General features: G+C 38.3%; 1 protein-coding gene across 1 annotated transcript in view; it reads right to left on the reverse strand.

Annotated features, from left to right (window-relative positions):
- The window catches only part of scn1laa (sodium channel, voltage-gated, type I-like, alpha), a 33,442-nt gene extending 11,177 nt beyond the window's left edge, over positions 1-22,265 (reverse strand). The window contains exons 1-16 of the mRNA XM_084725204.1: positions 21,964-22,265; positions 19,853-19,971; positions 19,593-19,682; positions 19,361-19,489; positions 17,177-17,268; positions 15,247-15,453; positions 14,226-14,289; positions 13,972-14,113; positions 12,148-12,354; positions 10,744-11,013; positions 8,505-8,876; positions 6,652-6,784; positions 5,426-5,664; positions 5,151-5,324; positions 4,519-4,875; positions 2,500-2,973 (exon numbers count right to left, since the gene is read on the reverse strand). Coding sequence (XP_084581330.1) covers positions 2,500-2,973; positions 4,519-4,875; positions 5,151-5,324; positions 5,426-5,664; positions 6,652-6,784; positions 8,505-8,876; positions 10,744-11,013; positions 12,148-12,354; positions 13,972-14,113; positions 14,226-14,289; positions 15,247-15,453; positions 17,177-17,268; positions 19,361-19,489; positions 19,593-19,682; positions 19,853-19,971; positions 21,964-22,227 — 3,333 coding nt within the window. The 5' untranslated portion in view covers positions 22,228-22,265. The remainder of the gene's footprint in view (positions 1-2,499; positions 2,974-4,518; positions 4,876-5,150; positions 5,325-5,425; positions 5,665-6,651; positions 6,785-8,504; positions 8,877-10,743; positions 11,014-12,147; positions 12,355-13,971; positions 14,114-14,225; positions 14,290-15,246; positions 15,454-17,176; positions 17,269-19,360; positions 19,490-19,592; positions 19,683-19,852; positions 19,972-21,963) is intronic.
- Between the last annotated feature and the right edge of the window lie 713 nt (positions 22,266-22,978).

Consider the following 22,978-nt stretch of genomic DNA (forward strand, 5'->3'; position numbering starts at 1 on the left):
CAGTGTCCAGTGCTCGCATACTATAATATTTCCCTGGAGACAGTATGCACCTTGCATGTGTTGGAAATTTTGGATGCAACTTTTTTGACGTAACTTTGGTTGACTTCTTTTTAGCTAACTTTTTGTTGACTTTTTTTACTTGCTTGCTATGTAATGTATTTGTTAATCTATCAGCTAGCTAGCAGACATTGCAACGTTTTGTTGACTTTTTAGCTGGCAAACAATGTAACATTTTGTTAAGGAATACAGAAAAGCCAAAATTTAGTCCTGACAGGATGTAGATTTATTTTAATTTATTTTAATTTGGGTAAGCAAATCAGACAAGAGCAAGAGCTTTGCTTAATTTTACATCTGGAATTTCTTATTTTAAACCTATTTTTGCTAAATTCTGATTTTGAATACCTTTACTCTGAGATTAAATTAATTCTTGTTGGTGCAACCCAGTCTTAGTGAGGCACAAAATATGCACAGTACTTGTTCTATGCAGCCTGTTCTATGAAATAAAAGGCTGGTGGTATTGTACAGTAGACACATGGTCTCTGCTTCAGTCTGTTGTTGCATGGCTTTCTGCAGGGTGTGTCTCCTAATAGCTGGTGGATGAGAACAGCTTGAATGCCTTCCTGGAGAAAGCAGGAGCACTTGCCTGTCCTGGGACCGGCTAATGCAGTGCAGGGAATGATGTAAGCATGTTACTGCAATATAGTATGAGCACTGAAGTCAATGTGTTGATGGTTTATACTTCAATCCATGCATTGTTTTTCTGTTTCAGTAAACTGTGGAACATTAAATGTTATACTTGTTTTGGAATACTGAGCTTAATTTTTAATTATTTACAGCATGGTTAGCTGAAAGCCTTTTTGTGTGTGTGCTGATATCAGAAAATGTGTATTTATCATCCTATTGTGAATATTGTATTATATATATCCTAGTTGGGCAATACATCACTTTAGTTCAATGGATTTGATGTCACGATGCAAAAACCATTCTCAATTTTGTCAAAATCCCAGAAAACAAAAGAAAACAAAGCAAAACCACACAAAACATAATTTAAATTGAATTAGTACACTCGACTAACCAAATAATCAATTCAATGAAAGAAAATCTAATGTGTTGCTTTAGTAATTTTACAAAAAAAAGGGGGTTTCACTGATGTTTGAATCAATAACAATATTCCAGAACTAGCCACAATACAAATTCAGGTGGGGGAATGAAGAAAAGAAGGATGAGTGATCTCAGAAAAAGGTTACTGGATGGTTATTATAAATGAGGCAGGCAATCTCCATGATGACTGTAATGTATAGTTAAAAGTTCTTACAGGTCTTTGAGAGCATCTGTAAAACAGCATCAAGCAAGCGATAACAATGACTTTGCTTACAAATATTTGCATAAAATATTGCCTATAGTCAAAATAATTTAAAGCTGAGGCAAAATTTGTTAAGGTAAATTTCACAAAGTAAACAAAGAAGTAAATATGCAACAATAACACTGCAATAATCATATAAGAGAGTGTTTTTCTTTTATTCTTTTGAACTGCAAGCTTTTCTCCAATACAAATCAAAGCCTCCCCCTAAAGAGAAGCATTCTGCTGCCAAGCACTCAGACCTAAATGGCACATAATGTAATCTCCACACTGGTATTTTCCTGTCTATATGGCCTCTCCTTGTTAAAGGGTTGTGCTGTATGTATGGCCTCTTCAGGGGAAACGTCACGTGACGTGCTCATGCCTCATTGCTATGGACTTTAGGCAAAGTGTTTAAACATGATACTGCGACAGGCCAGACCACTTAGCTACAACAACAGATGTGTTCGCCATGAGCCACAACCAACAGTGAAATCCTTTGTTATTCATCAAATATCACAAACATAAATCTGATAAGGTTTGGTTTTAAAGAAGCATTATTTAGAAGCAATATATAAGATCCTAGTGTTTAAAAATGAGTGCACAAGTCCAAATAGCAAGTTCAAGCCATTGATGGTATATTAAATAGACTGGATCTCTATCTAATATACTGTGGTTGAAGCAAGCTGTTTCCCCTGACCCTATCCTATCCTGCAGGGACACTGAAATTACACAAGCTCAAGACAAACGCAACATTATACTTTGACAATGACAATCAACGTCATGTCCTACAATGTAAGCTATTCAGCTGCTTAGAACTGTCAATTAACTGTCAAATTAAAGCCAAGCCTATTATGCGGATAACAACAACCTACTGCTCAGAAAATACCCTCTGGAGTTTGAATTCAGTGACTGCCTGTCTGACATCTACTCCTTCTACAAGATTCACATTCATATTAACATTCAGCACACATTCAGCATTAATTTTAATTCTAATAGAAGGAAAATTTCCAAGGAGCAACCAGTATTTCCTTAATTTGATGACATATCATGGCCATTTTAGTTTAGATTTAGTGCATAAATATATTCCAGATTTCTCCTTTAACTTATCTCTACCACCTTGACAGACCAACTAGACCAATCCACATGAGCATCCTTACCATACGGCATGCTGGATCAGATGAGGCACTGCTGAAGTCCTCTGTGTTGAGGTTTTCAAAGTCAGACTCTCCCACAGCGATAGGAACAGTGACGGTCACGGTAGGATTGTTGATGAAAGACATTATAGATTCATCGCTCTTGCTGCAGACAATGTACTTGTCTCCATTTTTGTCCACTCCAGTCACTTCCCCATTGCCATTCTTAGAAAAATCTTTGATGGTATGGTTGGGGACACCATTCGGCCCTAAAGGTTTGTGGAGCTCATCCAGAGATTTGTCCTCGCCTTTCCCTTTCTTCTTATTCCTGAGACAGGCACTGCTGCAACTGCTTCGCAGCATGGACTTGGCGTAGGCAATGCCTTTGTGTATCCGTGCAATGGCAATCTGCAAACTGTTGTCGCCCTCATCTTCTGTTGGTTTCAGGTTGTCAGCACTGAATGAACTCAGCAGCAGAGCCAGGAACAGATTCAGCACCTATCAGATAACGACATAACTTCATGTAAAATTTTGATATCTTTTAGCTATTCACCATATTCACACAGTGGCCTCTGACAACACATTCAAGGTGGGAAGCTTAAATGTCATACTGCTGTGTTCCAGGTTGTTATTTCTTTCCCTCCTGATTGATCAGCAACTTTAAAGACTAGTGTGTCCTCACCAGTAAAACATGCATATTTTCATTAGTGCAAGCAGCTAATTCTGGCTGAAATGTCTGTTTATTGTTAGGCAGTGCCCCCTTGTCATTGTATTAAGTTTGACAGGAAAATTATAAGGAGTGAGAGTCTGCATTTGGAGAAGGTGGGATGGATGGATGGCTCAGACAAGCACAGGGCTTTCCTCACTTTTACCCAGGAGACCGGGAATCGAGTCCTGTGTGGAACAAAAAGCAAGCGGAAAGTTGCTGCATCACCTCTGTCATTTTGTGAGTGACATCATTTCTGTCACGTGACATACGTAACGTAGTTATTTTAACCCAAACCATGATCTTTACTTAACCTAACCAAGTCATTTTACTGCCTAAACCTAACTTAACTGCAACCGTTTAAGGTGTAACCTCACATGAGTTACATCACCTGATCTACGTAACGTAGTTAAGGTCCAGCAAATCTGTCGCTGCTGGTGCTGTCCACGGGTGATAGTAATTGACAGTCGACCTATTCTGGCATTCAGACATGGGGATGTGTTGGGAGAGACAATGGATAATGAAAATCAACATATTTGATAACCTATTAGCTTCCATAGCGAACGTTAGCATTCAACCACTTCCTAGCTAACATTATTGTTTGATAGAATTAGATGATGCACTAGGAAAGGCATAAAAAATTCTGAAATATCAACACAAATCTCGGACATGTTTATTTGAGCCTGAAAGTAAAACACACTGGATGTAATCAAGCTTACAATGTATCGTTAGCTAGCTGTCTTGCTGTCCCTTCATCCAACCTCAGAAATTGTTCTGGGTACATCAGTAATGTGACACTGGAACACATATTTCTGTCTAGTGCTCATACACATTACATCCAACATTTAAGTGTTACAACCACTTAGGCAGTGTGTGTTTGTATGACAGTAATGATGATGATGATAGCTAGGGTTGAAGTGGTTGAAGTGGTTGAATGCTAAAATTAACTACTGTCTCACGGTAGAACTTTACTGTCCTGTTGGGTCCCATCAGATCTCAAACTCTATCTCAAAGTAGACAATGGGTTATCAGATTTGAGCTTGAAATATGGCCTGATGTCCCTCCAGATTAATCCTTTTCGTTTTCAGTTGTAGATCATTTGGGAAGTGATGAAATGTTAAAACATTTTGTCAGACTCTCTACTTTTATATGACTTACAACCCAGATCAGAGCAGTACATCATTTGAGCTTCCCACCCTGAGAGTGATATCAGGGGAAAACGGCCGCCATGTGCATTTGATGAATTGTACTATGTTAACAACAAAGTATGTATAGAGCTGCATCAAAAAGTTAGACAAGTTGGACTCATGAATTGACGATAAGAGATGATAATGTACCACCAGGTTTCCAATAACCATGACCATCATGTAGAGAATGATGCACATGTGCATCCCAGACACCTCCATACAGTCCCACATGGTCTCTATCCACTCTCCACAAAGCACTCGGAACACAATGAGGAATGAATGGAAGAAGTCATTCATGTGCCAGCGGGGCAGAGTGCAGTCGTCAGAGATTTTACACACACATTCCTTGTAGTTTTTCCCAAACAGCTGCATGCCCACCACAGCAAAGATGAACACGATGATGGCCAGCACCAGCGTCAGGTTGCCCAAAGCCCCCACTGAATTACCAATTATTTTGATCAGTGTGTTAAGGGTGGGCCACGACTTAGCCAATTTGAACACTCTCAGCTGTAAAAAGAAAAGAAAAGCAAGTCATTTCACATGTTTCTGCACTCAAAATGCACTTGAACATATTGACTATGTATACAAATATACTACAACCCCAATTCCAAAATAGTCGGGACATTGTGAAGAACAACTAAAATAAAAACATAATTCAATGATTTGCAAAAACTTTTCGACCTGTATTCAACTGAATACAGTGCAAAGACTTTTTATTTTCGTTTTACACAACATCCCAACTTTTTTTGGACTGGGGTTATATATTATATATTTAGACTTACCAATCTGAATGACCTCAGAACAGACATGCCAACCACATTTGCCAAACAAAGCTCCATCAAGCTTAAACTGACAATAACTGCATCAAAAATGTTCCATCCTTTCTGAAAGTAATAGTACGGATCCATAGCAATGATCTTGAGAACCATTTCAGCCGTGAAGATGCCAGTGAATACCTTCATTAAAAAAACAAACAGATATATTGACCCTTTATAAACATGATATCTATTTTGCAAAAAAAAAAAAATCAGTACTCTACACTCTACTGTCCACTCACCACATTGCCCACAGCCAGCATATCGCTGAAACCTTTGGACATTGGATGATGTTCCATGGCCATAAACAGTGTGTTGAGCACAATGCAAATGGTGATCGTTAAGTCCGCAAATGGATCCATCACAATTAGTTTGACTTTCTTCTTGATCTCCAGCCACAGTGGACAACACTCCCAGATGAGAAAGGTTTCGGCAAAGTTGTACCAGCAAGGAGGACATTTCTGTCTGGACTCTTCCAGCTCTGATGAACAGAAAAGATGGCAAAACAAAAAAGCATATTTGAAAATAGACTATCATTTATCTTTTCAATACCCAAGAAATAATCAAGACACACTCTTAGACATAAAAGGCTGAACAAGAACTTTATACTTTAGGGTTCTACAGCTTGTCCCCATGGGGAGAACCCGTTTTGGTTACTGGTAGCCTGGTGCCTGGTAACTTTTTGAAAAGGTTCCATATGAAACACTTTCAGAAAGTTCTATCTAGAACCCAGCATGAAGGGTTATACTACCAACAATCTGTAAAACGTATCACCCAGAACCCCTTATGAGAGTTTTCACAGAGAAGCCTTTTATGGTGTACTGGTTTCACCCAGAGTCATCTCTAGGGGTTCTATTCAGAACCATTCCACCTTCTAATGCTCAGGGGGTTCAACCAAGAATCTTTTTATATTCCAAGGGTTTTATCTAGGACCCACCCAGGGGGTTCTACTATGAGCCATCTTGTATTCCAAGGGTTTTATCTAGAACACGCTTAATTAGTTATACCAGGAACCTTATATTTATCTTGAACATACTTAAGGGGTTCAACTGGGAAACTTTTAATATTCCAAGGGTTTTATCTAGACCACACTTATGGGTTCTACTCTGAACCTTTTAATAGTCCAAGGGTTTTATCTAGCACCCACCCAGGGGCTTCTACAAAGAACCATCTTGTATTCCAAGGATTTTATCTAGAACACACTCGGGGGTTCTACCGGGAACCATTATATTCTTCAAGGATGTCAACAGTCCTTAAAGAACAACTTTCCAAAAATGGTTCTCTGGATGAAAGGGGTTTTTAATGGAACCCTGAGTCTTACAAAGAACCTTTGACAAACCCCCTCTGCAAAAAAGGTTCATCAGAAGCAAAGAGTTCTGGGAAGAACCTCAGCCCTTCAAGAAGAACCCTTTTGAGACCCTTATTCCTAAGAGTGTAGGATACTCATGCCATGGTGTAGAATACCTACCCTCCATTGTGCTGGTGATGACACTAGCTATACTAAGAGCTCTCTGTCTGGCCTCTGGGCCCTCGAGGAGGTCGAGATGCTCCTGGTGTGGTCCTCCACTGGCCGGTCTATACTCTGTGTCGGTGGTGTCAGCCTGCAGATAGAAACCACTGTTACAGATACAACACTGCTACAGAAAATAAGTTAACAGTTACCATGGATACTCAGTAGCTACCGACATGAATAAAAATGTCAGTATTTAGAATTACATGCAGCTAAGCTGCAAACGTAAAAGAGAAAAAGAACAGAAACAGAAATAAGCACCATGTAATAAATCCGCACAATGATGGCACCTTGGTCAGATAATCACAACCTGCTTGACAATCATAGTGGATCAAGAAGTAAAAGTGTAATGGTAAGAACATTGTTCTTGTCATTCCTGACCATTAATAACACCACTACCAGTTCAAAGTTAGCTTTAGCATCCACCTAACAAGGGTAGTGGGAAGTCTAGTGACATGCTTCCCTTCGTGTTTGTCACTGAAAGTTCGTGCCAGTAGGCTAGGCTATATTACAAATATTGGTTGGATGGCTGGTACAGATATGGCAACACTTTATTTGAAGGGGTGTGCATGAGACTGATGATGTGCAATACTGATCGGCACTTTCCCCGGCCATGCTAGCGTCATCAACATCTATCTAACTCTGGAGGTCCCTGCCGGAGCAGGAACGTGCACAGACTCTGAGAGGAATGGCGGCTAGTTTGACAAAGAATACAGTACTGATGTGGTTTTCCTGCTGGATTTGGCTCCCAGCATTCTGGGGCTAAGTCAGCTAATTAGGTGACCAGCTAATTCCAGCTACAGAGAACAGCAGACAGCAGTTAAACAAGCTAACCACTGTGCATCCATCAGCTAACACTGTAAGTCAAATTTGTGCTGCACTCACAATTAATGACAAATTTATCATGGAAATTATTCATGACACCATTACAAAAGAATTTGACAGTGTAATAAAACTTAATTACATCTTGTGACAAATCCAAAATGTACACACTTATAACGGTCTCATGACGGTCTGAACCACGTATGTGTCTTTAAGTTTGATGACTGTCAAGTTGCCATGACAAAGGCATCTCAAACAATGTCAGCTTTCATGAAAGATGACAGAAGAACTGGCAGGTGTCATGACATGGTTATGACAATGTAATGACAGTCTTATGTGCATCCCTTAAAATAAAGTGTTAGCCAAATATGACTTTGGTGATACATTTCATTTACCTTCACCTGAGACTTTAATTTTTTAAATACATTGATTTATGACCAAATACCTGCTACACTTATGAGTCCTATCAGTCTCAGCTGTACTTTGTGTTTTTCCTAGCTGATTTTTGCTATGTTTGCATTCTAAATTGCTAAACTAAGCTTGTAAACAGACCTGCATAACATCAGCATGTTAGCATTGTCACTGTGAGCATGTTCGCATGCTGATGTTAGCATTTAGCATAAAACACTGTTTGTAACTGCTTCAACTCAACACAAAACTACGCAAAACTATTAGAGAAATATAGACCACATAATGTTCACACTTTTGCCACCTGAAATTAATATAATCCAGTGGCTGCCCTTAAACATATAAATTATTCTTAAAAAAAAAAAAAAAAAAACATGCTTTGGAAAAAAAATTATCAATGAAAAAAGTATGTGTAGTTAATGCTGGTATAGCCTTTTAACTTCAAATAAGGTAAACAGTACAACACATAGTGTGACCCAGACAGAAAAAGGAAAAATTACATCCAAAATGGAAGGACAGAGCTGGGCTGTTGGCTGTAAGCAGTAAAATAGGGCCACCTGGGCTAGACAACCCTTTCTTACATTATCTCCGGTGGAGGCCATATCTACCATCACTTTAGGCAGAAGGAGCCCCACAGGTGATGATGGGAGGGAATTCCGACCCACCAGAGACACAACCCCATTACAGTCTACAGGGCCGTGCTTGATGCCGTTGGGTGGAGGACGGAGATGCGACAAGAAGCTGCACTGGCTCATACTGCGGCTACGTCGATCATAACTCCTGGGAATAAACAAAGAGCCCCTCCGACTCAGGGTGTCCTCAAAAATGCTGTTCTCATCATCGGCAAACTCATTTTCTGAGCCCACGTCCTGCCCGTGGCTTCGGAAACTGAAAAGGCTGGTCTTGCTGTTCCTTCTAGGTGAGAAGAGTGGTCCACGAAAACTCAGAAAGGACTGGGAAAGAAAGACACTCTTCAGTGGATACATGCCGATCGTAAAGAGGAAAGAACGATGATGACAACAATCGTCGTGTCTACAAATTAAATGAAAAAGTGGCGATGCGAAGAAAAAAAATTGATGACGATGATGATCATGATCATGATGATGTTGGTGAGAATTGCAAGACATTGCCAAAATAAAAAGAAAAAGCTGCTGGTGAGGACTGTGATGATGGTGATGATGAAGAAGAAAAAGATAAAGATGATGATGATGGGGATGATGATGATGATGATGGTCATGATGATGGTGAAATTGCAAGGAAACTGCAAAATTAAAAAAAAGTGTAGGTGATGACTCAGAATGGTAAGGATGATGCTCATGGTTATGATGAAGAAGAAAAAGATAAAGATGATGATAATGATAATGATAATGATAATGATAATGGTCATGATGATGATGATGATGATGATGGTGATGATGATGATGATGATGATGATGATGGTCATGAAGATGTTTATGATAATTGCAAGGAAACTGCAAAATTAAACAAAAGCAATTTTGTGATGACTGAGGATGATGATCGTGGTTATGATGAAGAAAAGATAAAGATGATGATGGTGGGTGTGATGATGATGTTGGTCATAAAAATGATAAGCACTGCAAGAAGGGAAACTGCAAAATAAAAATGCATCTTGATGACTAACAGTGACACGAATATAAGAAGTCAATGAAGACAGAAGAAGAAGACGATGATGATAATGACAATGAAAAGAAAAAAATGTCATTGTGATAGATGATGGAAAGAAACTTAAAGAAGAAGAAGCTTAAAATGACATGAAATGAATCACAAAATTTGTAAATGCATACAGAATATTCTCAAATCAGATACTTGGACAATAATATTGCTCATAACTATTCAAACAGCTGTGATAAAAGCTCAATCATCACATTATCAAAAAATTCACTTCTCCTGTCTCTCACTCTGTCTTCTAATTGACAAAAGTTCAACAGAGCTATCTGCCATTTAATTAAGACAATACTTCTTAGACAATGGAGTTTGTTTTGCACACTATGTCCATCATTAACTATGTCAATCATCTTCAAACTGTGGTTTTCTTTTCAACACAGCACATCTAAATACAGGAAACAGGAAAGGGAAAAGTTGACCGAGGTACCGCCAGCTACCAGGCGTGCTCAACTGCAGTAGAGACACATAGTCCCTCCCCTTCCGGTGTACCCCATGGGACATTAGTTTGGAAAAAATATGAACGGTAGTCTATGGAAAAAGGCAAATAATTTTTTTGTTCCTGATTTTTTTTTTTTTTGTTTAATTGTGCCACAAATTTTATATATATCTAAATTAAAAAAATGTACAGGTCAAGAAAGTCGCAATTTGTCATAGTTTATTTTAGTTTTTTTTCATCCAATACGAAAAAACGTAGGCATTGTAGCTTCAGTAGCTAACTTTAGCATTTGGAAGGAGAATGCAACCTCTGGGTGTGTAGTCTTTTTAACTGCGTACTGCAAACAGTGACTCTTTTGACTTGTAAAATGATCTTTTAAACTGACAAAAGTGTGACGCAATTCAAATGGGATCAAAAAATTATGACTACCATTCATATTTTTTCCAAAGTAAGGTCCCATGTTGGTCCAACAGAAGGGGCTAGACTTCGCCTCTCTACTGGACCACAGAGCAAAAAGGGGCGGGTCTTCAGAAGGCTCAGTTACTGTTATGAAAATATACATGAGTAAAAATAATGCACCTCATAAAAGAGGTACTTTAGGGGACATAATAAGTTGAAAGCAGGGTAACACTTCAAGATACACAATTAGCAGAATATCAGTTTTCATAGTCAAATCATACTGACAGATCGTACTGAACCTGATGTGCCGATGAGCATTTCATGTCGTAGTTGAGCAGGTTTGCATTCATAGAGAAGCGGCAGCGAGCTTTCTTTATACTGTCCTGTGACTCGGATTTAGGGAACTTATCATCACCCCCTTTGCCCTCCTCCTCCTTTCTTTTTCTCCGCCTGTTGCGTCTCTCTTTGGCGCTTTTGGAGCTGAGCTTGGAGGTGTCAGAGGAGCTCTCGGTGCCGCCGACTTTCGCACCAGCCTCCCCGCTCTCTGCAGCAGCTGCAGATGCTGCTGCCTACAAGAGGAAAGAAATAAAAGAGGTCAACAGCTGGAAATTTCTTTGCCATTCTCATATTCATTTTTCTGGCACTGTATCTGACAGTCAAATGCATGGAGGGGTTTCGATTCAGTTTCAAGATTTTCTGTTGTCTGTCTTTTAATTGCACAGACATGTCTTTTGGAATCGTACTCATTAATTAGAAACTCTAAAATTATGGAAGTGGCAAAAGTGGTTCACTTTTTCAGTCGGAAAGAAAACTACAATTGGTTGGGTAGCAGCTTATTTGGAAGAAAGCACGAAAATGCCACTCCCTGTAAATTAGCCCCACCTCCACCAGCCAGAACTGGAAAATATTGCTTGCATGTTAATGCAACAGTAATGGTATTACAGTAAGATAATAGTCAGGGCTGCAGCTTACAGTCCAGGATCCCCATTCCATCTGTAAATATTTTTAATTGCTTGGATTTCCTAGTATGCGAGCTATTAAGTTTAAAAGTTTTTGTTTTCAATGTTTTGCGTAACTTTATTCCCCAACATTAAAGTCAAAATATATTTCAAAGCCTGAAATTCTGTTGGGGAAATTCTCAATCATTTATTTATTTACTCATACACCTACAACTGGTCAAATTTAAATAAATTCAGTCTGGAATACTGAAATCAATCTATAAAAAAAAACATCCTGTGTAAGTTTTGAATTGTAGTATGTCAGCTCCTCCCAGGTTGCTTTAAATCCCCCCAAATTACCAGAGAACATACAGAAGACATAACCTCAGTGTCCTCAAGGGAAGCTGCAACCATAATGATGGTATAACCCCCATTGGAGTGTTTTTCTCTTGCGCTTTTGATGCATTTTGCCAAAAATACTGCTACTCAAGTTTAATCTTCAATACAAACTCTTTTGAATAAGTGTGTTATTACAACTCTTACTTAAGAAACGTATTGCAGAGACCTGCACCAGGTTGGGTATCCTTCAGAAAAGTAAAAAAAAATATATATATATATATATTCACAGGTGTGGGCTATGGTAAAAAAAATAAATAACTGCAGAAAACAAAAGGCTTAACATTGTGCTATTCAGTTGGAATCTGTTTTTGTTAGGAATTAATGTGCTGAGCAATGGTCTGACATGGAGTTACAGCTTTAACGCACCTGAGCGTCCTCCTGCTGCCGTTTCAGCTGCTCCAGCATGGCCTGATACTCCTCCTCCTTCTCCTGAGCTTCCTTTATGGTAGCCTGGCTCTGCTCCTCGTAGGCCATAGCTACTACCGCCAAGATCAGGTTGATCAGGTAGAAGGAACCAAGGAATATCACCAGCACAAAAAAGATCATGTAGGGTTTCCCTGAAGCCCGCAATGTCTGGAAGGAAAAAAACACACAAAACATAGCGCTGGTATACTTACACTTATTTTATACTTTTATTCAATACTTCATATGTACCTTAACTGTTGTTGTTGGCTTGTCTCTCAACAATGGCTAAAGAAAGCACAACCTCTTATGAATATGTGCAGTCAAATAACGACTGCTAATTGACTAGGAAAATCCTTGGCCAAGGGCAGCCATGTTAGCATAATAAAATGATAGATATTCTAAAGAGTAAAAAACTATCATGTTGCAGATTCATACGCCATGCTAGTGTCACCTCAGGTCAGTCTAATGCATCATTTATCCAGTACAGCGTTGACTGTGAAAGCAACTAGGGAGATTATTGAATCAGGGCAGAGATTTGAGTGCATACAGTTGACTTTTCTGGCTGCTGCTGTGGTTATTATGCGGCCACTGTGATTTTCTTCTATAAGAAATATCAGATACCTTTAGCGATTACTTTCATTTATTCAAGGCTTGTCAATTTCGGCTTTGGATATGGTTGTAATAAAAAGAACATCTTTCGCTGCTCCCTATCATGAACAACAGACACTGACATAAAAGAGCTTGTTAATGGTCCCAAACAGGTAATATGACACAATGACACACAGTGCTACAAAGATTTGCTCATGGGAGCTTTGTCGTGTTATTCTTTGATTTACAGTGTGTTGTGGTCTATTCAGCGGACACTTATTTGCTTTTAGTGCCGTTCAAGTTGAGTTTGCCTGAGTCACCTTTGTCCCTTTCGACCAAGATGCACCTGCCCTTCATTTAGAGGTTTGTTTGAACAATTTTAATGCCAACATTGTAATGTGAGTAAGCTTTGTCTTGTCTTGGCAGAGACCGTCCTTAACACAACAAGTGCTGTCGGTTTATATGTATTCAGAGAAGCAGCAAATCCTCCACCACACATGAGGACAAACATTTCATCAACCTGCCACCAAATACGTTTAGAGTTACCTAGCAACCACAGGACAGAGGAAGACCCATAATGGCACTTATGTTACTTGAATTAGCTTAATAAAAAACACAGCGACACAGGAGCATCTGGACTAAATTAACGGTTGAGTACATCCCGCTGCTCGCTTATTCAATTGACTCTTCCTCAGTCCTTCCCCTTTTCACTCTGTGCTCCAGTTGAGTAAACTCGGTACCCCACTCAATTTACTTAATTCCCTGTTTCCTGTTCTTAGATGTGCTGTGTGCTGGGATCCTCTGTGCTGAAAAGTTTGCAACTTCACAAAAAAGTATTTACTGAAGATTGTACCTACCTACATGCATGCACAGTATAAGGCTTTGTTAACCAGTTGATTCTAACTTTTCAGTTACAGCATTATAAGGTCTGTTATTTCTGTACTGCAGACCGCTGCTACATACAACAGACCGTTGTTATGAAGAACAGACCGTTGCTGCAGAAACAGATCTGATCATAGACTGGAGGAGCAATAAAATCATTTTTAAATCACCAAAATCATTTTAAAATGACTATTTTGTGTCAAATTATTGATTTCTTGGTAAATCTTTTGGTTTTTCAATAATCACTCAGTGTACATTATTCCTAACTTATATGCTTGGAGAAGTTCCTCCTGTCTTTCTAATTCTGCTGCCTACCTGCTGGTAAAGGTTTTCCCAGTAATCCTGTGTCATCAGTCTAAACAGTGAGAGGAAGGCCCAACCAAAGCTGTCAAAGCTGGTGTAATCATAGTCTGGGTTCTTCCCTATCTTGATGCAGTCGTACCCCTCTGGACACTGCCTGCAAAAAAAAAAAAGAAAAAGAGAGAGTCTGTGAAGCCCAGAAGGAATTGTTATGCCACTTATTCAAACTGTACGGCTGCTGGTAGTTGGGGATTGGGGATTAAACTTACCCAGCTTCACTGCCATTTCCACAAAGCAATGGATCTCGTTTGCCCTTAAGGTAGTAATGATTTTCTGAAAGGGACAGAAAGAAAAACACAGTTTTGCTATCTGTGAGGACTGTGGCTGTCAGCAGTGGTTGCAAACAAGCCCAAGATAGACGCTGAATTCGACTGGAACATGCACCTTTAGAAACTGATGCAACACAGTACAAGAGTATACTGACATTTCTAGTGAAATCACCTGTCTGTGAGTCTTGTTGTGCTCTGTTTACAGACAGCCTGCTGTCATTAGTTTGACAGAGAGACAGAGAGGGTCCTGTCTAGAAGGGAACCCTAGACCCGCAAAAGATTCTTCAGATTCTTTACTTAGGTATTTTTACATTGTGGTATTAGTGTTTTTACTTAATTACAATTTAAAAATTTTGCACGTTATTGTTTCCTTTTTTGAAAAATCAACATTTTTATTGCTGTTGTTATACTTAAATTTTATTCTTATCATTATTTTTTTATTACTAAATACAGACCTGCAAACTCATAAGAGGAGAAAAAGGTGGCATGTTGGTGAACCAGTCCTCTGGGGAGAATAATCGATACATTATGCTTTAATTTTACTGGTCGGGCCCACTTGAGATCAAATTCAGCTGTATGTGGCCCCTGAACTAAAATGAGTTTGACACCCCTGATGTAGACATTGATACTACAGACATCACAACTACTACACTACTTCAGTATATATCACTTTGCTTTAGGAAATTTTCTCTAACTGGACCTCTTTGAATTTTAGTTGATATATTGTATCTCTGACAGGAGACCTTGCATTGATGGGATATGCATATATTACAGGGTTGTTGTATTTGATTGTATTAGATTGTAGAGGTGTACCTAATAAACTGGTAACTCAGAGTACATTGGAAAAATATAAACATTAATTACAACAGACTTAAGAGTATAACCACTCCAAATCAAAAAACATCCAGTTGTTCCTGTATATAATTAATATCTTTAATAATTTATGTAATTAAATACTCACCCTTATTGAGCACATACGCAGTCCAGTTTTTAGGGTCTGTTAGGTTGGTCTCATTTCCTGCTGACCGTACACATTTGTGCCTTAAATGTCCCATAAACAGTTGTAATCCTATCAGAGCAAAGACGCTCAAGCAGAAGACGGTGAGAATCATCACGTCTGCAAGCTTCTTTACAGACTGGAACAACGCACCCACGATGGTTTTCAGGCCTGCCAGATACAGTATCACTCGTTACTCTTAATTAGTCAATTACAACACATTGACAACATTAACAGCAGACATGTGCAAACAGTATAAAGTGAAGCCAGTGAGCTCTGCCTGTAGAAGAGTACTCCACCTATTTAAAACTGTGCTCTCTCTTTCGATAAAAAATCTAAATCGAAGTAGCAGCACCAGAGATAGCATCTTTTTTATTACACACATTCTTCGTCCTTGTTAAAACCTGGCATGTACATTATTCACAAAACAACTCAACTACCTTGCACTTCTGTTGGAGATTCAGGTGTGTTATGTTATTTGCAGCTAATGTAGCATCAAGCCTCTAGCTTCAGGTAGAGATGAGGAGTGGGTCTGGTAAGCTCCTCACCCTAGATTTTTTTCATTTTCAAATTTGCAGTCTTTAATTTGATGTTGGGTTGTATGAGGTACTTAATCAACAGTAAGTGTATTACCTACAGGAAACAGAAAGTGGTAATGTACTGCTGTGAACAGGGTCAGCAGCAAAATTTTAGCCATAAAAAAAAATCTTTAAAAATCTGTCTGCTGTATTTAGATTATTTTTACAGCTTTATCTTGCCGTCATACAGCCTTGACCACATAAAATTTCCTCCAAATATGCAGTTATACATCCCAAGACCTTTAAAGGGTTAAAGTACCACATTCGTTCTCACTATCATTTAAGCCATGAGACAAATCTCTTTCACAATTGACCTTTTTTTTTTAAGTCCCGCCCCTTTTTGGTCTGTGTTCCAATAACAGTTGACCAAACTTGGTACCTCAGTCAATTTTCTCCTTTTCCTGGAAAAGCGACATATGCGCCTAGTTCAAAGCAGGTGCGCCGGTGGCACAAGTGACATTGCTATCTTACACTGGTGGAGTTGCCATTTTTGCCATAAATAAATGTTAACAAAATGCTAGGCAACTAACTGGCTAATGATTGGTGTAGATTAGCTTGCTAGTTAACCGGATCGTTGCTAACATTAGCAAGCTTATGATGTGAATATGTCACTCTTACAGAAGTAAGAGCAACATCTTTTAACTCTCTTCAAAAGTTTTGTTGTCTTTTTCAGCAAATATGAGCCCTACAAACAGCACATTTAAGTACAGGAAACAGGAAAGCAGAAAGTTGACTCAACTGTCATTGGAGCATAAAGTGAAAAGGGCGGGGCTTAGGAAGGGTCAATTATGTCAGTCAAAACTCAACATGGTAATCAGACAGAAGAAAGCAACACAGGGACTGAGGGTCATGCATGTCAGTGATGATGCACATGCAATAATAATGGAGCACACGCAAAGAGGAGCAGACGGCAGTCAAGGAAGCAGATTGTTCAAAAGACATAAGCAAATGGCACAGATCTCACAGAGTAACTATGAACTATGAATCTACTAAATCCTCCCGATTTAACTGGCTACACTGTGCGTGAGAGTCAAACAGCTGGACCAATGAACCGATCCATTAAAGACCCGAAGACACACCCATCTGAACTAGCCCTCACCAGGACTGCTTTTAGGATTGTGGATGTTCAGATCGCTGAAGCAACTCTGTGACGTATCTGTGACAGGGAGGTGGACAGGTGGGTTCAGGGAGCACATCCTGCGTTCACGTCAGGACAGTTGCAAGAGGGGAGATAACTGGAGAGGGGGGACGCTGAGGTGCAGCAGGAGGAAATCGTGCAAGAGGCTAACTAACATGCACTTGCTCCCACCGCTTACCTGGAATGACTGAAATAGCTTTAAAAGCTCTCAGCACTCTGAATGTGCGAAGAGCTGAAAAATTGCCTAGGTTTACAAACTCTGTTACATACCTGCAGGGAAACTTAGAATTACTTTGAGATATTGACTGAGACAACAATACATGTAACAGACCGAAGCCAAGAATAAACAGATTAACTACAGGGTTACATTTTAGTACATCAGCTGAAGCAGTCAGACAGTATAAACAGGAGCATGCACACTGAAGGTAAAATGATGATGAGGATATTGTGATGAGCAAGAAGATGTGCACCAGGGCCCATGTGACACAAACTTAAAGGATAAGTCTGGTGATATTCAACATTGGTTTTGTTTTTGTCAACAAATCCCATAAAAAGAGTAAAACTAACAGTGGTATGGATACAGCTTATTCATTTGTAACACAGAGCTCAAAAACCAGAGGTGATAGAAGCACACCCATTCTGTACTCAAGTAAAAGTACAGGTACTTGTGTAAAAGTATAAATGTAGCAAAGTAGCAAAGTAAAGTGAAACTCATCTGTTCTGGTTGACTCTCCCTCTCCGAACGTTTTTGTCTTGTTACATCCTGTTACATCTTTTATCTTGATTTCATCTTGTTACATCTTTTCTATAATTTTTAGGTCTTGTTGCATCATTTTCGTCTTGTTATGTATTATTATGTTGTTTTAATCTCGTTACATTGTTTTGGTATTGTTATGTCATATTTGTCTTGTCATACCTTTTACATAATTTTCATCTTGTTATGTCTTCTAGTTGTTTTTGTCTCATTATTATACAGGGGTGTAAGAAAATATTGAAAAACATTGAGTATTGCAATATTATATTTTGTAATGCTGTGTCAATTCTCAAAAGACTGTATCATGATATTGTGATACAAGCAAAAACTCGCAGCAGTGGTTCATTTCATGCCGTCTTTCAACCCCCGACCAATAGAGGGCAGTGTTGTTACCTATCTTCCTTTCCTTTTGTCATTCCCGTATTATTACGTCTTCTTATGTTCTTTATGTCTTGTTACATCTTCTTATGTTGTCTTCGCATTGCATTAAAACCAAAGTAATGAGTCTGTTTTGAAAACGCAAGGAGTAGAAAGTACAGATATTTGTGTTAAAATTTAGGGAGTAAAAGTAAAAAGTTGTAAGAAAAAGACATACACAAGTAAAGTCAGATATGTGGAAAATCTATGTTTGTTGCTTTGTTACTTCCCATCTCTGTCAAAAACACATAAATAAGTCACACTGTTGCACTGGGTGACATGTTCCTTCATTAGTTCATAAGTTTATTTTGAATCAATCCCATATTCACTTCCAAATGTAAATTAATCCTAGGGGTGTAAGAAAATATTGATATACTGAGTCATAATCCCTGTATTGCAATTTGTATCGTGTTACAAGATTCTTGCTCTTGTTACTTGACAGCTAAAAATAAAGCCTAATGGGGAAACAAAAAAAATGTTTGCTAGAAAATAAAATGTCCAGCTGTTTTAAAACGCTTCTGTTTTTTTTTAATTCAACTATAGTGGAAATGTCTCATCAGGTCTGTCTGGACCAAAACAATCTCTCTAATTAGGTGATAATTAAAACCAAACTGTTTTTCTTTATTTTTCATTATCACAAAATATTTATTATTTAAACAGTGTTTGTTGACGAATGATTCTGTCCCAAACATTTTGATCCTGGTCACTATAAGTAGTTTCCACTGTATTTTTTACATAATATAAAATAACACCAGACTTATCTGTTAAGATGTGACTGCATAAAAAAGTAAAACTTAGTACTACATCACATTGCTTACAGTATTACAGGATATTGTAATATACTGAATTATAAACCCTGTATTGTGATTGTTATCGAATCACCATATAATATAAAAACAGAATATACACTATAATATATAATATAAAACACCAGACTTAAACATTAAGACCCCCCCAAAATAGGCTCTAAAATAAATGATAAATAATAATAAAGTTTTAAATATACTATTACACATAGTGACACATTGTGTTGCTTTTGTTACCAACAGTGAAACCAGCAAAACCTAAAATTTGCTTTTTGTTTGCTTATGCACATTCAACACAGGCTGTCTGCTGAGGAAGCTTTGGGGAAAAGATGTCACACCTGTTCAGACATTTTTCTAATTGACTGAACGTTTGGCAAGTACTTACGCCATGACAATGACACTGAAATCCAGCCAGTTCCAGGGGTCTCTCAGAAATGTGAACTTCCCTATGCAGAACCCTCGAGCTAAAATTTTAACAAGGGATTCAAACGTATAGACTGCAGTAAATGTGTACCTGTTGGAGACAAAATAAAGATGTTAAACTAAACTGCATTTTTACTACGTAATATATTTGTGACTGAGCATGTGATTCAATGTGCAAATCATGGGAAACTTACTCTATATACTTTGCCCAGTCAGGAGGTCGACTAAATGTCATAAATACACAGTTGGCGATGATAGTGCACATGATCACCACACTGAACAATTTGCAGGCAGTTGTCAAGGAAGCCACTTATTTTATTGGGTAACTGACATCTTGTTTGTTTTTAATTCATCATATCTCACGCAAGACAGCAATGTAAACAAGTCAACTTTCATGGATAGATACATAAATATGATTAATGCTTATCAGACTGATGTCTTGATGAAAGGATATGAGTGTACCAAAATCCAAATTGATATTCTTCTGAGAGGATTGAAGGGGCTCAGGAGGTACAAGGCAGGAGCGGCGTTGAAGCGGAAGATGAAATTTCCTTTGTTTAATACTATGAAAGTCTGACAGAAAAAAACAGAGATACGTATAAAATACTATTATTTCTACTTGACTGACGTGCAGTATCTCATTGTTTAAACATAGTAAATGATTGGTTGCACTAACCAATATTATTTTTAATTAGCTCTAATCAGAGTTCAGCAAAACAAAATTGAATAGAGTGTAATCAATATGAAGATGCTTGTCTACCCAAATAAACCAATTAATTATTTGAGTGTTGATAGGATAGAGCAAGTATAAAAGAAGAGGGGAAACATTGTATTGTTTGCTAACTAGCTAAAAGGTTATCAAAACATAACATTCTTTGCTAGCTAGTTTAAATGGTTAAAAAAAACATATTGTTTGCCAGCTAGCTAAAATGTTTTTTTCTTAAGTTATGGTGTTTGTTAGCCAGCTTAAAAAGTTAACAAAGCTTTACATTGTTTGCTAGCTACCTAAAAAAATAAAATAAAAGTTATATTGTTAACTAGCTAGCTAAAAAGTTAACGAAAAGTTACACTGTTTGCTGGCTAGCTAAAAAGTTATCTAGCCTAGTTAGCGTACTCATGACCCTTCAAGACAAACTAAGTCCACCAGATTATCAACTGGAATGAAAGAAAAAAGAGGCACATTATAAAACTCAGTGTCTGTCCATCTCTGAGCTTTCCCTTAACTATTTTGAAGGATCTTGATTATTCTTCTCAATCCATCTCAAAAAGGCAGCCATTTGTAAGGTAAAAGCTACTTCGATCACATTTTAAACTTTAAAGTTTTGGTGCGACAGAATTAAATGTAATTTAGGTTTTGAAAAACTAAACTAATGTTTAACAAGTTTAAATTCAATCTTTCTTATTTTTAAGCTAATTTAAAAGTTTGCTAAAACATAAATTTTAATTAGGTTTTAAAAATAATCCTTGTTTGTGCAACCCAGCAAAGTAGACTACTTTAGCCCATACGATTTACAGCACACATTTCAGTGTGCAAATCACTAATCACATTTTGTAAATTGCTGATGAACCTCATATAAATCTCTTCCCCTGGTCTTGTCTTCTTGTCATCTATGATTTAATGGCTGGATGACAACACTGCCAAGATAACAGCTGCATGCAGTGCTAGATGAGAGAATCCTCATCCACCTTCTTAAAGAATATCAAACCACAAATAAGACCTAGCACAGATAGGACCAAGTTATTGTTTTGCAAGTCACAAGTAAGTCTCAGGTTTTTGTATGCAAGTCCCAAGTCAAAACAGGCAAGTCCCAAGTCCTAAACTTTGTATTTTGAGTCCAAAACAAGTCATTATGCACTCTTCACCAAATGTTATGCCATTTTTAAAGACCAGTGTGTAGGATTTAGTGGTATCTAGCAGTGTGCTTGCTTATTGCAAACACATCTTCTCACCCTCCCCTTCTGTCCGTTCTGGGCTACTGTAGAAACATGGCAATGCAACATGGCAGCCTCTGCGGAAGAGGACCTGCGCCCTCTGTAGATATAAACAGCTTATTCTAAGGTAAAGAGGATGCAGCTTATTTTTGGGTATTATACTCTAATGAAAATATATATGTGTATATGTATATATACATATATATATATATATACATATTTACATTTCTGGCCTGTAACAACAGAGCATCAACTTCTGTTCTTTGTACAACTTCAAATTTTAAACAAAATTGTTGCATCTTTGTCTGTAATTTCTGACCCACATGTTGTGCATACTGCAGTTCATTTCTTGTTGCCCATTGAATAGTTTCTGTATGCAAACAAAACAACCCTTTTAGTTTGGAGAAAGGTATCAAGTATTTTAAAGTCAGAAGGCTCAAGTCCAAGTGATGCCATGAGTCACTTAAAGTCCAAGTTGTGCTGCAAGTCATTTTTGCTTTTGTCGAGTCTAAAGTTACCAAATTTGTGATTTGACTCTTCAAGTCCAAGTCATTTGATGTTGATTCTTGACCCTTTAAACAGTAGCTTCATATTTCAGACTTTAGGCTCAAGTGTCAATTCAAGAAAACCTACTTTTTGATTGCTGTAGTACGGATCCAGGTCCTCCAGCGGTTTCGACACCATGCCTTTAGGAACGTCCCCATACAGAAGAGGGAGCGATTTGCCCGCCTCCAGGTCACTGCTGGGCTTGAGATTGTTCTCATCATTGCGTTTTCTCTTCTCTCCTTTTGGCTTCTTGGTGTTCTCCTCGGCGATCCGTTTCTCAATGGCTTTGAGGGACTCACGACTAAAAGGGCGGAAGCTGTCTGGACCTGGTGGTACAAGCAGCTGTGCCATCTTTTCATCCTGCACCTTCAGAATGAACAGCTAGCCTCCAACATGAGAAAGGCCTGAAGAACAGAACAGATAGAGGGCTTCATTACAGACTGACAACCTCTTAAAAAGCTGAGTTAACACTTTATTTCTGACCTTTTTAAAACAGACAGCATCCAGGATATGTTTAAACTTGTTTGTAAAAGTCTCCACCAATAATATTTTGAATTCACATTGTGTTTTACATGCACAGTACCAGTTGGCACTTTCTCTTGCCATGCTTGTGTCATCAGCATCTAGTTGAGTCTGGCTGGATCAGAGATCCAAGCCGGACCAGGCAAGACAGACAGTGTCCAGTTTGATGGCAGTGAATACAGTACTGATGTGGTTTCTTTGATGGATTTGGCTCCTGGTACCCAAAGACTGAGTTAGCTAATTAGGCATCTATCTAATTGAGCTAACAAGCTAACGCCAGCCACAGATGACAGCAAACAGTGGTTAGCCTGCCTTGGCAACATGTAAACTAGCTAACCGCTATCTGTGGGGTTGATTATCAGACACTTGGCACTAATACTATCAAATATCGAAAAATGCTTTGTCATTTCATACCACATTAGTAAATCTCATCAATGTCAGTAAGCAAATTAGCACGCAGCACCATTATTGGATCTCGCACCAGGATCTAATAATGCTGGTGACTGGCTTTCTAATGTTGCATGTCATAGAGGAATGCAAGAAAAAAACTTACAACCAGACAGAACTCATTTTTTTGTTT

The sequence above is a fragment of the Lutjanus erythropterus genome, chromosome 8, assembly GCF_056507025.1.
Source record: "Lutjanus erythropterus isolate fLutEry1 chromosome 8, fLutEry1.hap2, whole genome shotgun sequence".
Taxonomy (NCBI): Eukaryota; Metazoa; Chordata; class Actinopteri; order Lutjaniformes; family Lutjanidae; genus Lutjanus; species Lutjanus erythropterus.